The sequence below is a fragment of the Sinohyriopsis cumingii genome, chromosome 15 (assembly GCF_028554795.1).
Source record: "Sinohyriopsis cumingii isolate HCF-2022 chromosome 15, ASM2855479v2, whole genome shotgun sequence".
Lineage (NCBI taxonomy): Eukaryota > Metazoa > Mollusca > Bivalvia > Unionida > Unionidae > Sinohyriopsis > Sinohyriopsis cumingii.
In genome coordinates this window covers 10,921,189-10,937,809 of record NC_142975.1, presented here as the reverse complement: position 1 = coordinate 10,937,809, position 16,621 = coordinate 10,921,189, and the positions used below count along the sequence as shown (strand labels likewise).

General features: G+C 39.4%; 1 protein-coding gene across 1 annotated transcript; it reads left to right on the top strand.

Moving 5' to 3' along the window:
• Positions 1-10,848: 10,848 nt before the first annotated feature.
• LOC149781256 (uncharacterized) lies at positions 10,849-11,286 on the top strand. Its single transcript, XM_089934685.1, has one exon. The coding sequence runs from the start codon at positions 10,849-10,851 to the stop codon at positions 11,284-11,286; it is 438 nt and encodes a 145-aa protein (XP_089790811.1).
• The last annotated feature ends 5,335 nt before the right edge of the window (positions 11,287-16,621 follow it).

Below are 16,621 nucleotides of genomic sequence, written 5' to 3'. Positions count from 1 at the left end.
CTCGATATATTAATCATGCCAACAACCAACCATCCTGTATTTTCTTTCACCTCTTTATCACGCATTGTATTTTAACTCTCAGGAAAAATGAAGCTTTGCATCGGTCTGAATATAAGTTCTCAGACTGGATAATACCAATGCAACATAAGTTGGCATCTTGCGTCAACAGAGGCATACATTCGTTGTTTATCTTGCTGAATCTATAAGGAACAGGTTAATCACTGATACCACTTACATTTATATTTAATGCACCTATGTTCTAAAGGTATTGACGTATGAAAACAACATCCCGAAAGGCATATCTAGATACCAAAATGGTATTGCTACCAGACACTTTGGAGAAATTAAACGACAGAGAGATGACCAAAGATGGATGTCTACACAATCTTTCATTTGATGAATGTCAAAAGAAATTCAAACAAGGACACGGTAATGAAATGATGGATTGTTTGCATTTGGAAATTTGGTTCCAGGGCAAGTTATTCTTAAAAGGAGTTGATATATGCCGTATATTGAAAGTAAACAGTACCGTGTGAAAGCCTTATCTAAAGCTGAAAACGTCATCGGTCATAATCTGTCCAGAGGAAGTGGTAACCTTTACTGTTGTATCTGTATATCTGTATTAAGATTCAAAATCGTGGTGTAATTGGTGACCGTGTACTTGATATAGTATCCAATGCTTAATATATGAAATTCCATCTGGTAACTTGTATGTACATACGTGTAGTTTGATACACTCAACCGTATCCTATTGAACTTATTTATTTATTCATTACTTTCAGACTGTATGTGAAGAAGACAAATTCAAAATTCAAAAGTGATATATTTTAAACGCTTTTAATGTTTTATGTTCCCACTGTCTGACTATGCTATACTATGCTATGTCTTGCAAATATCGATTTCATGCAAGTCATGGCATCTGTCTTAGTACAGAAGATCTACTTATATAATTATATAATTGTGCATACAATACTTCAGTAGACAGTATAAAATGACATATATATATATATATATATATATATATATATATATATATATATATATATATATATATTGTAGACTAGAATTGTATATATTGGAACATTTTCTCTAAAAATAATACCTTATGTCTGACGCTTTGTCACAAGATTGGAAGCAATTTGAATTATTACCGAACTTGCCACTTACACTTAAGGATGCTCTTCAGTTGAAACAGAGTGTTAGTGATATAAGGTTAACAGCAAGACTAAGGTCATCTACCACCAATACATACAGCATCTGTTCCTTTCAAGTAATTTAAAATTTACATAGACGGGCCTAGTGAACTGCTGCCCCACTTGCTCATTAGTACATCATCCCGTGGAGGAAGAGGAAACGTCATTTTGTACTTCCTTGAATGGAAAGATTATTTATATAAAATCAAACCTGTGGTACAACAAATCAGTCCTTGAAGGGATCAATGCTTTACTGGCTGAAAAGAATCTCTTGGAATCGAAGATACAACTATTCCTTCATTTTATCTTCTGAGTGTTGAAACCGTATGCGATATTCTTGAGCAATTTCAAGCTTTTCAAGATGGCCAAGACATTGGCCATGTCATAGAAAAGATCAGCACCATTTTTATTTAGGACTAACAAGAAATCATAAGAAGTTTTCTTTTGAAACCCACATATAGATAACTGCCATTTGTTTTGGAGAAATAGCCATAACAAGATTTAAAAGATGGCCAACGCGGTTGCAATACTGATGGGATGGTTGTAATCAGTTTCAATAAATATCAAATAGACACCATTGGATGTTTTCAGGTGAAACCCAATGTTGATATGTTTTTCCAATTAGTGGTAGTTATAGCTAGATTTTCACGATGGCTGCCATGGTGGCCATACTAGATATATGAGATTGGCTCCATATCCAATAAGGATCGAAAAGAAATCATAAGTCTTTCAGTAAAAGCCAATGTCAATATGACCGTCATTCCGAAACATTAGCTACAAAATATTTTTAACACAGTTGCATCCTTACTGGAGACACCCTTTTTATTGAGGCCCAACTAGACATCATAAGATGTGTTTTGTTGAAAACACCAGGTTAATATAACTTTCATTTAAGAGGAATAGATATAGCAAAAATTTGGACCAACTATAAAGCATAAAAAGTCTTTTGATGAAACCCCCATTTTAATTTGACAATCCATCCATGATGAGTAGCGATAACAAGATTTTCAAGATAGTGGCGGCCATATTGAAGTCAGATTTCCACTGTTGTCATGTAGAGTAAGCAGCTTCATGGAAATAAATACGGTAAAAGCCCCAACATCAATATGACTTTCTGTTCAGAATCAGTTATAAAATTGTCAGACCACTCCGGTGACCTCGGTTGTTAAAAAATCTGCCTCAGATGCAGGTGATCATGGGTTTAAACCCCGGCCGAGTCATCATTTCCCTTGCTTGGCACTCAGCATTAAGAAGTTAGTGTTACGACTGATCAGCCTGGTGTCAGGATAATGTGACCGGGTGGGACATGTTGCTACGTGTCTGCAACCTGGTGCCTCAGTGATATACATCACAACAAACTGCCACAATGCAGACATAATAGTGCAATGATTCACATTGTTAAAGCTATATTAAATGTCCAAAACCAAACACACACAAAACTATAAAGATGGCTTATATTGTGGCTCTGCTGTTTATCAGATTGGCACCATTTTCATTTAGATACAACTAGACGTATCAGAATGCTTTTATTTAACAACCCACGCTGATATGATCATTTACTAAGAAGGAGTAGTTGTTAGATGACAGCCATATGGGATGTCCGATTGGTATCATTTTCACTTAAGATCAATTAGACTTTGAACTTGTTTGTACAGTTTCATGGCAAATCCTCTAGGTATGTGTAATGTATATTGAGCAGTGATAAGAAACTTTTGATGATGATGAGACATACAACGGATATCAAACAAAAGACCATGTCAATACCTTTTCTGGTCCATAACCAGTAGCGCTGAAAATAAACTGTTACGAGTTAAGCCTTACCTGTGTATCAGAGAGAGACCTCTGTTATAATTACATGTTTATTGTATTTTTGTCAGAGGCCTCTCTTACATTTGCCGGTATGATGTATTTATTTGTCAGATACTGCTGTTACATTTACCAGTATACTGTATTTATTTCTCAGAGACCTCTGTTACATTTACCATTATACTGTATTTTGTGTCAGAGACCTCCGTTACATTTACTAGTATACTGTATTTTGTATCAGAGACCTCCGTTGCATTTACTAGTATACTGTGTTTTCGGGTCTTGAGACTTCTGTAACATTTGCCAGTATTTTTCACAAGATCAGATAATTGCAGTCTGAATATTATAGCTGGCATCTAACGGGTCTAACTAAACAATCTATGTAAAATATTGCGTAACATGTAAATGATTCAAGCATATCATGTATGCTTGCCTAAGGGTCGAGTCAAGCTGCAAATAACAAAGATCCGGATCTACTGTAACGTAATGCGTCTGCAGATCAGGGTCTGTGTCATTTGATTTACTGATTATTCCTACCATAATGCACACACCCATATGTGCCATCGCCTTATGCTACATCAGCTGGGTCTGTGCAGTTTCGAGTTGGATTCATCTTTTAAGTGAGTATATACGGTACAGCAAAGGACAAAAATGATTCCATCAACTCCAAGACCAAATCCCCAGAGGCATTCTGTTACTTAACTTCAATCCTTCATAACATGTGTAATCTTTGCTGCTTAATTAAAAAGAAACAAGTTTTCAACTGTCACTTTACAATAAATTAAAATAATTAATATTGTATAGATTCGTATATTGAAGTTGGTTATATTAATTTGTTCTTGTAGCCTTAACAAGCAGGGCCGACAAGTCGGGGGGGGGGGCAACCTGGGATATATCCAGGTCGAAAAACACTTTTTAATTTTATGAAAGAAATTTGTATTTGAACAAGAACTAGGAGAGGCCCGGGTGTTTCTTACCCCAGGGCCAGTGATCACTCTCAACGGCCCTGTTAACAAGTCTTTAATGCAAGATGGTGTATCTTCAACCAACAAATACATGTTTATTCATCTGACAGTATAAATTTGGGATGCATTTCAAAATGCTCTGTTTGTAAGGTAAAGGCATTATTGGAATAAAATTGCTCTATTATCATAAAGCACCTTTAGTCATTTAGTTTCACGTCAGATTAAAGTTATGTTCCATTCTTCAGAATAAGAATATGTTGCAGTACATTTACCGAGTAAAAACATAAAAATAATAATGTCGAACAAAATATAAAACTCTACTCTCTTTAAGTTGTAAAAGCATGAAGAACGTCACACACAAAAACACGAATAGTTTTATCAGAAGTAAAGATGAGAAAATGACGTAGTCCTCAGGAGTCAAGCATTGTAAACGGCTTTTTTGATGACTTTACTTCAATAAAATCGGACGAATCTCTGGTCCTCTATTTAATTACCAGCAATTAAAAAACAAAATTCAAGTTGTTCGGTCATTACTAGAATGTATTGTCAGTGACCGGAAACATTTTATTTTTAGAAATCAATCAAATTAAGTAAACGACACATATCCATCACTTATAAAAATGGAGGCGCTGTCTCCTATCTGGTCCACTCTTGGGTATATACATAAATTGGAGAATGTGAACGCCTATTACGGGAAACATTCAAGCAAGCAACATTCATTAAATTTCAAATGGGATATTTCAAAAAATAAAATGTTGTGACCACCAAATATAGCAAAATCATCCATGAATGAACGAAAAAGTGGGTCTCACAATAAAAAAGCAGAAATGAATATAACAACCACCACTGGAGTTAATATAAATGAAAAGGTGAATATAGAAGTACCCATACATGTGTCTTTAAACAAGTGTTATTCTGACATTAACAAATTTTGCAGAAAGATTATTTTAAATGTTGAAAACATAGGAAAAAGAAAACAACAACAGTAAAAGCAAACACTTAGAGAGAAAGATATAAAACTTAAAACTAAATTGAACATATATGATAAATATAAATGTAAATTACCCCCATCTTATTAAGGATGCAGATCACACATTTAGCAATTTCCATTCTTCTCATATCACATTGTATTAAGGCCATATGTGTAACCTGCATCATTAATAAGATAAGATATGAGGAGAATGAAGTTTGCATTATGTGTGACCTGCAACCTTAATAAGATAAGATATGAGGAGAATGAAGTTTGCATTATTTGTGACCTGCAGCCTTAATAAGATTGGGGCAATTTACGCATATCAATTTTCATATCACGTCTTATTAGACTGCATGTCACACGTATGCCTTAATTGCAATGTCCATTCTCCTCATATCACATTATATATATATATATATATATATATATATATATATAATAGTTTCACGCCAGGAACTGCGTACCACGTGCTTTTATGTAGTACCTTGTTGCACGTCAGATAGACAAAGGCTGTTACTGCTAGCAGTAAATAAACAATGAATTTCAACAAACGAGGCACGAAATAAATCAAAATAATACAAAAATAAGTATGATAATAAGTTTAATTTCGATGTAGACTTGCTAAACATAACATTTACATTATCATACTATACAAAATATTATGTTACAGTCAAGTGAAATGAATTGCATAGAAGTATATGTGACTTGGGGATCTGATGGAGATTTTGGATCCCTGAAACATTTCAGACAAGTTTTAACACACGCTTATGACCAGTGCCGAATTTTATCAAATACACCAAGGAATTGCTTTGGACATTCAACAGGGGCACCAGAAAAATTCCAGTTATGTGTTGATCATAAAACTGAATGAATTAGAAATGACCATTTCGATCTGCATGTACAAGTATTTGTTTTAGTTTCACATGAGGGGAGCATCATAAGAGTTTCAGTGCTTAAGGCCCTGGAAGGCCTTAATCCGGGCTTATGACTCGTATCAGTAAGATCTAAAGTAGGATCACCTGAACACAGAGGTTCTTACGTCCTTTATCTCATTAATGTTGTCTACCAGAATATATGACCACAGTTTGCCTAGGTAAAAAGAACCAGGATAAATCTTGGGAGGGATCAGTATTTTAGTCATGAAAAAGGAAAACCTATTTCGGTGGGAATTTGTTTTTGTCATGAAATATTAAACAGCGACTGTGGAAATGTGCTTCGATCCCACCTATCCTTTGTTAATATCGAGTTTGCCCGAAGTCTACAGAAGTATGGCAACACTTGGTTCACGGTGAGCTATCGTCATGTCCAACATTCGTCGGCTGGTCCCAGTCTTGAAAGACCTCTCCTGAGACTCCAAACGGACTGCTTACTTCCCAGCTGGTAAGTATTTGCGTGAGTACTGCAGAGTAAGGTTCATTTTACTAACAGTAGTATACTCCACTATTATTCAATAGTGGAGCCCCGTTGTCATGCAGGTATTTATGGATAACTGGCTTTGTTCTTTCCATAAATCCACCGTGTCCGATCATGCAGCATATTTTTCATGCTCCCGTCATGAAATATCATAAACGTACCAGCTAGGGCTCTGAAATAACCCCTCAATGGCGCCGTATAAAACCATTATTCATGAAAGTAATTATGTGGTGTCCACCCTGTCCACTGCGTACATATAGTCCATCCAGGGCTGGTGGCATTCTCTCCATATTGTATGGTATGTCGCTTGCAGCACGTGGTAGCTTGTTCCCGCTCTTCGATGTTCACTGGTCGGTGTCCTCTTGATGAATGGAATGGAATGAATGTAGCCAGACTAACGACTGTTATAAGATGATGATGAGATTTTATTAGAGTCCCAGTCCACCTGTATGAAAGACTGGCATGCGTGGGAATGGACCCAACACACACTCGTGTTTTCGAAGTGCCTGTTTACTGCAGGGAGAGACATCGAATTTAATATGACAAGTCCTATATGACGTCACCAAAGTTACAAGCATGCACGCTCTTTGGGGCACCTGATTTTAAACGAGTGGGAATCGGTCCACACATTCGTTATTTTATGTCCGAGTAGGCAGGGAGGAGATGGACCCGGAAGGAGACACAAAAAGTCAGCTGGATCATGTTTTAAATGCCATATAATAATCAATATCAAATTATACCCAGTTTTCTACATAATGGGTACATTTTATTACCAATTTTATGCAAGCCACATTTGTAATTATATCCACCTAATTTAGTTATAATGTTTCCTATTTGTTACTTAAATCTGAATCTAAAACGGTGCATGGTGCACGTTTATTCTTCAATTTAGAAGTGATAAATAAATAGCTCTAAGGGACTAATTGCTTTTTATGCAGCCATGTTAGGTCAATTTGGTTTTTGATTTAGAACGACGAATAAAGGATCAAGCTTAGTATCTTGGTTTAGTCGAAATGGGTTTCCAATCCACGATGGAAGCCCCTGTGATAATAGGCACTTGAATAGAGCCCTAAAAGAGCTTTTTTAATTTCAGCGGTTAGAATGTATTGCAGGTTGCTTCATCTCATAACGTTGTGTCGGGAATGTTTATAGCCCATAAAGTTCCGTGAGTTGTTCTTCTGTTCTTCTGTCTCAATTAAACTGGCTAGTGGGTGGTTTTCATATGCATCCCGGTAATACTGAGTTAGGATCCTGAGTCCGAACTGCCATTTTTGTGGCCTTGGATTGCGTGTTTACAGAGATCTCCGTCCCAGATATTTAACCGCACTGAATAAATGGTTAGCTTGTTTCTCATTCGCAAGCGTGATTTCTAATCCTTGGTCCAGAAGTCTCTGGAGATCAGGATCCTTTTCTTTTTTCTCTATAATTTCTTGAGTTTCACTATCCTTGTCATTAGTAGAGGAACATGAGTCAGTCTCGTCTTTAGTTACTGCTCCATAGCTTGTAAATATGGATTGTGGTGTAATCATTTGGTGTTGTACCATTGTGCTAATTGTAGTTTGTTGTTTTAATTTAGGTTTTGCTGTAATTACTGCAGTTGCGGTTGTTGTTGAATTTTCTTTTTGTTGCTTCGCTTGTTGATGTAGTTGTTATGATTGTTTCTTTGGTGGAAGGTTTTGGCTTTTCCATGTTGGTGATGTCCGTGTAGTTCTTTTAGTAAAAGGTGTTGTTGTTTCGTTTTGATTTGTCCTTGCAAGTGCCTCAATTTGCTCCCTTCTTAACGTATTTAAGCAGCAAGTGTTGACATTATGGGAGCATGAGTTATAAATGGAGAAGTTATTGCTGTACTACCCGTTCGATCTCCGGCCGATTCATACCAAAGACATTTTAAAGTACCACACCCATATAACAAAATAAGCTCCTCATGGCCTGCATTTTAAATATTTTACTAGCTTTCTTGTTGTTGTTGTTCTAGGGTTTAACGCCGTTTTGCAGCACAAGATAGGCTGTACATGGCGACCAGTATAACTGGTTATGGAACCCTGGAAAACCCAAGAAAGAACCACCGGCCCACTGGCACACGTTCCCACGTAACCATGCCAGCCGAGCTTTGGATTTGAACACACGCAGACAAAGGTGAGACGGCAGTGATCCAGAACAATGAGCGCTTTAGACCACTCGGCCACTCGAGGCCCCTTTTCTAGCTTTGGTTTAGTTGTTTAATTTTGCTAACAACCACACCAGTTCTTAGACATACTGTATGCATATTATCCTACATGAATCATGAAGCCTTATGAGCAGATGCATCTTAACAAGTACTATATCCTTATTGCAAGAAACGATATCTGTGACCTACATTTCATAGATCATTGTCTTTGTTGTTGTTAACATTTTGGGATTAAGGTTCATTTATTGGGTGTTGTATATGTTCAAATCATGAAACTTGATAAATGTATGCTTAAGTATCAATGCTGCAGCCTTACAACCAATGAAGGTCACTGTGACCTACATTTTATGCTTTGCCAACTTAGCTCAAGTATTTTTCAGTGGTACAATATATGCACCCTAGTCTACACAGAGGGGTTTTTCTGACCAGTGCATTGGATAACGAAATACATATATGTTTATACAATGGCAATTTTCTATATATGTACAGCCTATCTTGTGGATTGGGACTCTAATACAATCATTTTATATCATGATAGGTTGCCATCATTGGGTTAACTGTGTACTGTAGATATGAATGACTATTGGAATTGACTGTATAGTGCATGATTTTCATATAAGGCCTCGGCTGAAGTGGCTAATCAAGATAATTACTGGTGCGTGAATCATGATTTGAGTAATGGATATCCAAGGTTTCTCAATGACTGATTTTAATAATGGATGTCACTCCAAGGTCTTTCAAAGACCGACTTTTCATGTGACAGTAGAAATGGCTTATAGGTGTGGGCAACAACCGTAGCTTCTGAAACAATAACGATTAAAAAATATGTACCTTTCATTTTATTAAATATATATTATAGTACCTCTAATTTGAAATCATAGAAACGTATGTATGTATGTATGTATGTATGTATGTATGTATGCAAAAAACTAGCAAAGAATACTCCAGCTCTTTGATTCGCAAGCCGGAACGTGTTCACGATGTGCAGCTGCATCTGTGATGATCGCAGGGAGGTGGATGACACCAGGAAGGCGGTCATCATTGATAGAGAGCTCACTAGACTAAATGCCAGAGTAGCTGCCCTCCAGGAAACCAGGCTCGCCTCTAATGGCTCCCTCAGAAAGGAAAACTACACCTTCTGGAAGAGTCAAGAGCCTGAGGAACCCCACCAGCACGGAGTGGGTTTCGCCATCAAAATCACAGTCCTGGCCCCGGTTGAGCCTCCATCAGGGGGCACCGAGCATCTCTTGTCCATCCTCCTTGTCAAAGCTGCAGGTCCTGTCAACATCCTCAGTGTCTACGCCCCAACCCTCGGGTCTTCAGAAGACACAAAGAATCCGTTATATGGGCAGCTGGACGAATAGATCAAAGGGTGCCACAATGACAAACCCGATATTCCTCCTTGGCGATTTAATGCCAGAGTAGGTGTGGACCACGAGTCATGGCCTACCTACCTCGGATATCATGGCACTGGAAAGACCAACATAAACGGTCAGAGACTGCTGCGTCTGTGTACCTGCCATGCCATGTGCAATACAAACATCTTTTTCAAGTGCAATCCACAACATAAAGTGTCATGGAAACACCCCAGGTGTCATTGCTAACACCCGCTTGACTTGGTCATCACCAGGCGCTCTGCCCTTAACAGCATCCTATCCACCAGAGGTTACCACACGATGCCCTCGTGATCAGCAGGGTGCGCCTACAGCCACACACGCTACATCGCTCAAAACCAAAAGGTCACCCTAGCATCCACACTGCACAGATGTTGGTCCCCCTCCAAGGTGGAGGAGTATGCGTCCGCCCTGGACCAGGTTATCCAGGACCTCCCACAGCAGGATGCCACAGCCACCTGGATTGCCATGAAGGGTGCTGTCTACTGCACAGCCATGTCCATATTTGGCAAGAAGAAATGTCTCAGCCAGAATTGGTTCAACACAAAACCTTTCAAGGATGGAACCAATAATTGACTACAGAAGAAAAGCCTTCATAGCTTACAAATATTGTCCCAATGAATGTACGCTTTCTGTCACAGAAGTGCCCAAAGCATCACCCAACACATCTCTAGACAGTGCACGAATGAGTACTGTCAGCAACTGTGTAAAGGTATTTAGCGCAATGCTAAATCTGGAAACATCTAAGGTATGTACAGTGGCATCAAGAAGGCCCTAGGCCCTACTGTGAAAGGGGTCACACACACACCCGAAATCTGCGAAGATCACATACCATGAGCAACATATGGCCAGATGGGTGGAGCACTATTCAGAGCTATACTCCCGAGAAACGTCAGTCACCGATGCAGCCCTTAGCAGCATAAAGAAACTGACTACCATGGAGGAGCTCGACCGAGTTCCCACTTTAAAGGACGTCATCAAAGGACTCGACTCCCTCCCAAATGACAAAACCTCGGGTAGCGACAGCATCCCACTTGAAACTATCAAATGTGGGAAACTAACATTGCTTCAGCTGCTGAACAAGCTACTCTGTCTCTGCTGGGCGGAAGGAGCAATCCGCCAAGATATGTCCGTCACCACGATTGCGAACCTTTATAAAAAAAACAAAGGCGACCGTAGTGATTGTAATAATTCTAGAGGGATCTCGCTCCTGAGCATAGTTAGCAAAGTCTTCTCCCACATCATACTCAACAGGCTACAGCAGCTGACAAATTATGTACCCGGAATCCCAGTGCGGCTTCAGAGCAGGCAGGTCGACAGCATATATGATCTTCTCCCTCCGAGAACAGGGTCAGCCACTACAGCCACTACATGATCTTCATCGACCTCAACAAGGCCTTCTACCTGGTCAGCAGGAAGAGGCTATTTCAGTAAAAACAGTAGCCCCCCCCCAAAAAAAAAAGAAAGAAAAAAAAACCTTAGTAGCATGATAATCTCTTAAAATGCCGATATGAATGGAACAGTTCTGTATGATGCATCCTCCTCATTCCACAACAGCGGCGTGAAGCAGGGCTGAATGCTGATGCCCAAAACTTTCAGGTTCTTCTCCCCCCTCTTGTCCTATGTCTTAGACTCATCCACCAATGGCGTATATCTGCACACAAGATCCAACAAGAGACTGTTCAACCTGGCACGACTGCATTCGATGACCAAAGTGAGGTCGGTGCTCATCAGGGAGATGTTCTTTGCAGATGATGCGGATATCGTGACCCATGACGAGGATCCCCTTCAGAGACTGGGCGACCATTTCAACCTGAAGAAGAAACAAAGTCAGTGTGCAAGATAACACCATTGCCCCTTCTATCACAATCAACAGTGTTAAACTGGAGAAGCAGTCATTAACTCTACTTACCTGGGGTCAACCACCAGCAACACTGTCTCACTCGATGTGGAGCTGGGCAGAACACTTGGAAAGGCAAACACCATCATGCTGTGGATAACGAAGATGGTGTGGGGAATAAACGTGCTGACAGAGCGCAGAAAGATCCAAGTCTACGAGGCCTGCATTCTCAGCAGTAATTGAGACCTGGAGCACCTACATGAGGCAAGAGCACCAACTCAACTCCTTATACAGTTCCTAAAACACATTCTGAAAATCAGCTGGCAAGAATGTGTCCCACACAGCGAGATCCTGCAGCATGCAAGTATCCTCAGTATGTACTCCCTGCTGAGCAAATAACGCCTTCTCGATGCTTTGACACGTCCGACGCATGGATGATGCGAGGCTGCCCAAGAACATCCTATATGGACAGCTGGCCACTGGCACCGGAAGAGTTGGCCGCCCCTCACTCCATTTCAAGGATGTGTGCAAGAGGGACATGAAGGCATGCAACATTTCACCCGATCGCTGAGGAGTGCAGCCTTAGGACTGAGGCGCCTGGAGACTGACGGTACGCAGGGACATAGCAGTCAGTCGCTAATGTGAGGAGAGGCCAGCTGACGGCAGAGATATATGATAGAAAGAAGAGTGCAACTCAGACTTCCCAGTATGTCTGCACCAACTGTTGTAGGGACTGTCACTTGTGCATAGGCCAGCACAGCCACAGCAGATGATTCCAAAACCCCCGAGACAGATGACACCCCAAAGGCGCAATTAGCATGGTCTCTTGAGACTGAGCCACCAATGATGATAACTTAGATTGTGCCTTGGGTCTTGATATATAATAATAATAATAATGAGAACTTTGTATAGCGCCTAATCTTTAGAAGCTCTACGCGCTTTACAACATTAGAGAACACCTATAAGATAACAAAAACATATAATGATATGATGACAAAAACAAACACCATGAAATTAGAAAACATTAAAATACATGCTGAGAATGTTAAGGTAGGAAAGATTATTAGGTCTTTTAAGTTTGTTCCTGCAGTCGAAGAAAGTGAGTTTTGAGAGCTCCCTTGAATGTGATCACTGTGTTTTTATGTCTAAGTTCAGTGGGCAATTTATTCCACGATGCTGGGCCGTGGTATGCAAATGAACGCTGTCCATAAGAATTTGTTCTCATACTTGGCATAATGAGTATACGATTGTCAGAAGAGGAGCGTAAGTATATTCCTGGTGTATATACATGGGAGAGGTCGGATAGGTATGTTGGACTAGAGTCCGAGAGTGAAATGTAGCACAGAGAACAAATTGTGTGTTTGATTCTGGATCGAATGGATAGCCAGTGTAGGGTACAGAGAAGCGGGGAGGTGACCTTTGATCTTGGTATTCTAAGCATGACCCAAGCAGCTGTGTTGTTAACGTTTTGAAGTTTCTGGAGCAGATATTGAGACGAACCAGACATAATTTATTTACAATAGTCCAGTCTTTAAAGTACTAATGAACACACAAGTGTTTCAGTGTCATCAACTGAAAGATGTTTGCGAATTGAGCTGATGCGTCTCAGCTCAAGATATGCAGCTTTGCACATGTTCATTACATGTTGGTGTAATGTGACAGATTTCATACTGATTGTGTGAATTTAATGTTGGTGTTGCTGATATTGTTTAAGGTAAAGGATATGAATGAGAAAGTATTTGTGTTGTGATCAGAATGGCCTCAGTTTTATCATCATTAATCTGCAGCTTGTTACATGTCATCCATGATTTCACATCAGAAATGTACCTCTCTACACCTTGCATGGTTGTATCATCTTCAGTTGGGTGGCTAGATTTGTATATTTGGGTGTCATCAGCATACAATTGGTGAGACACTGGATGATGATCTATGACACTTGAGAGCGACTTAGTGTACAGAATGAAGAGAACAGGTCCAAGAACAGACCCCTGTGGAACACCACAACATAGATCAACTGGACCGGAGTGTATTCCATTTGCAGATACAATTTTTGTCCTGTTGAACAAGTATGACTTTAACCACGGTAAGGCTGTATCATGAATGTCAAATACATGCAGGAGACGGTGAAGTAATATATCATGGTCTGTTGTGTCAAATGCTGCAGACAAATCAAGGAGGGTGAGAACTGTAATCCTTCCGCTATCCAACGCAGAGAGAATGTCATTAACTACTTTTAGAAGAGTAGTTTCAGTACTGTGACAATGGCGATATGCAGATTGTACATTGCAAAAAAGACTGTTTGAATTTAGGTGAGATACAAGATGGGATAGAACAATCTTTTCTAAGATTTTTTATATGAATGGGAGATTAGAAACTGGGCGGTAGTTCTTTAAATCGTTATGGTCTAGTGTTGGTTTCTTCAGCAGCGACTTTACAATGGCAGTTTTGAAAAATGATGGGAATTCCCCGGATGAGAGAGAGGTATTAATAACATCAGTTAGTGGAGGCAGTACTGGATATAAGCACTCAAGCAGCAGTGATATTGGAACTGGATCAAGTTCACATGACTGGTGCACTCTTCATCAGGATTGTACATACGAAATCCATAGAGACAGGTTCAAATGCTGTGAATGGTTACCCCTCAAATTCTGTATCCCATCTGTATGGTGACGACGAGTCATTTGAAAGTGTGGTGTCAAGCTTATCTCTAATTGTTTATAATTTGTCAGGGAAGAAATTTACAAACATGTCCGGAAGGTCGACTGGAGAGAAGGTAGTTTAAGTGGTGTATATTTGTTTTTTGACATTAGCTTGTTAGTAATCTCGAAGAGCTTCTTGCAGCTGAAACTTTCCATTATCTTATTAGTATGGTGGCTTATTTCGCTGCATGGACTATATTTGTGACATTCTTCTTATCGGCTTCATATATTTGCTTATGAATAGTGAGTCTGGTGGAAAGCCAAAGCATCTCAGCTTTACGGCGGTCTCTTTTAGCAGTGCGAAGCTGGTCCCTAACACTGCTATACCATGGAGAACACTTTTGAATTGATACTCTGCACTTGGTAGCTGGGGCATGTTTGTCAAGCAATGAACGCAGGCAGTTATCAAGTTGTTCTGCGGTAGGAGGTAAGCAAGTTGTTATGTTAGCTTGGATATCATGCATTAGTTTGGTTCTATTTATCATACGGAGATTTCTCTTAGCAAAAGATAAAGGTGGAGGGTTAGGGACTGATACATCAAGATGGCATATAATGCAGAGGTGATCTGATGCAAGGTCATGGGATACCAGGGAGGACCGTAGAATGTTATCGTCAGGTCTATGAAGAATCCAGTCTAAAATGTGACCATGTGTATAGGTTGTTTGTTTAGCTAATTGTTTGAGGCTGAACACATTAATGGAATCTATGAGTTTTTATGTATTTGGGTTTCTAGGACAGTCAAAGTGAAAGTTGAAATCTCCAAGAATAATCAGGTTGCCACCTATCGAATTCCCATAGTCCAGGAGATTCGGAAACTGCTCCAGAAAGAGAGATTCAGCCAGCTTGTTGTTTTTTTTTTCTACTAGGAGGAGGGCGGTATAGGCAGAAAAAATGAACTGACCTTTGCTCCAGTGTGAGTGTGGTTTGGACTAGTTCAAACGATGTGTGGTCGAAATTGAATGTTGTGGTGTGGTTAAGACGTTTTATCATGGAGTTCTTTGTGATGACTGCAATTCCACCTCAGCGAGAATTACGGGGGAACGACTTGATGGAGAACCTGTGTGTGTTAGATCCATAGCCATGTTTCTATCAGGAAAAAGATGTAAATATTCTGGTCATTGATAACATTAACTATTTATGTGCGCTTTTCCGGTGGTCCTACTGAATGGGCATTGAATAATGCAATACGCAGAGGTATCTCTTGGATAGTTGACACAAAGGTTGACGAATTAATTGGGATTTGAATTAGGTTATCTAAATTAACGGTCGAACATTTTTTAACTTGTTGAGCTGAAATAAGGGAGATAACTGGAATTCTTCTTCCTTTTCTGCGCTGGCTAGCTTTGAAGCAACGTTTCTTTTTCCGCTTCTGTTTACATTTAGGTAATGATGAATGTAGTCCTATTTCGTTTTGTCTAGAGCACAATGTAGTGTGGAGAGCCAAGGAGTGATCATTTAAAACAATTAATGAGGGTCCATCGTAGCATAAACGGGTTGACTGGCGAGTATCACGTGATGGCGGTTTGTTCAGAAACAGTGGGGCAAGACAGCTGAGTAAAAGTCTAATTTTTCACATTTCCAAACCACGGAGATGAAGAAACACATACGAATTTAACAGCCAATACATAATGAAGACAATAACGTAGATGAAGACACACAACAAGCACAAATATCGTGAAAACGGCAGTACAAAACGGAACAGCAGCTTCAAACCGGTTAAGCGATAGCGGCCATCTTGTTTCATAATAAATATATGACTCTGTATTGTAATTCTACCATGGCATGATAGTGTCAGACTGCTATGTTTGATACGTGATTCAGGTGGAACTGAACTCAGAATGTGTAGAAGATATTTGATTAAACTGAGTGAATATATTTCATTGAATGGGTGAAAATACTAGTCAAACGTTTTCAGCACAAGATTAAGTATGTCTGTCATTCACTCAAGACAAGCACATTTCTTTTCTCTGGTGCACAAATGTATTGGCTAGCTGAAATATGTATCGGTATTATTAAATTAATATAAGGTGTTTATGTTCCCCTGTTTAAATTCAGAAAGAGAATGAGCAGTAGCATATTTTTATTTCCTAATTCAAGTTACACAAATCACATACGTATTATTTATTTTGAAATGAAGTACATTGTGGGATTGGATCTTGAGACTCTTGTGC

Excerpts from the sequence above, each read along its gene's own strand:
- LOC149781256 (XM_089934685.1), top strand. The coding sequence starts at position 10,849 with ATGGAGGAGCTCGACCGAGTTCCCACTTTAAAGGACGTCATCAAAGGA.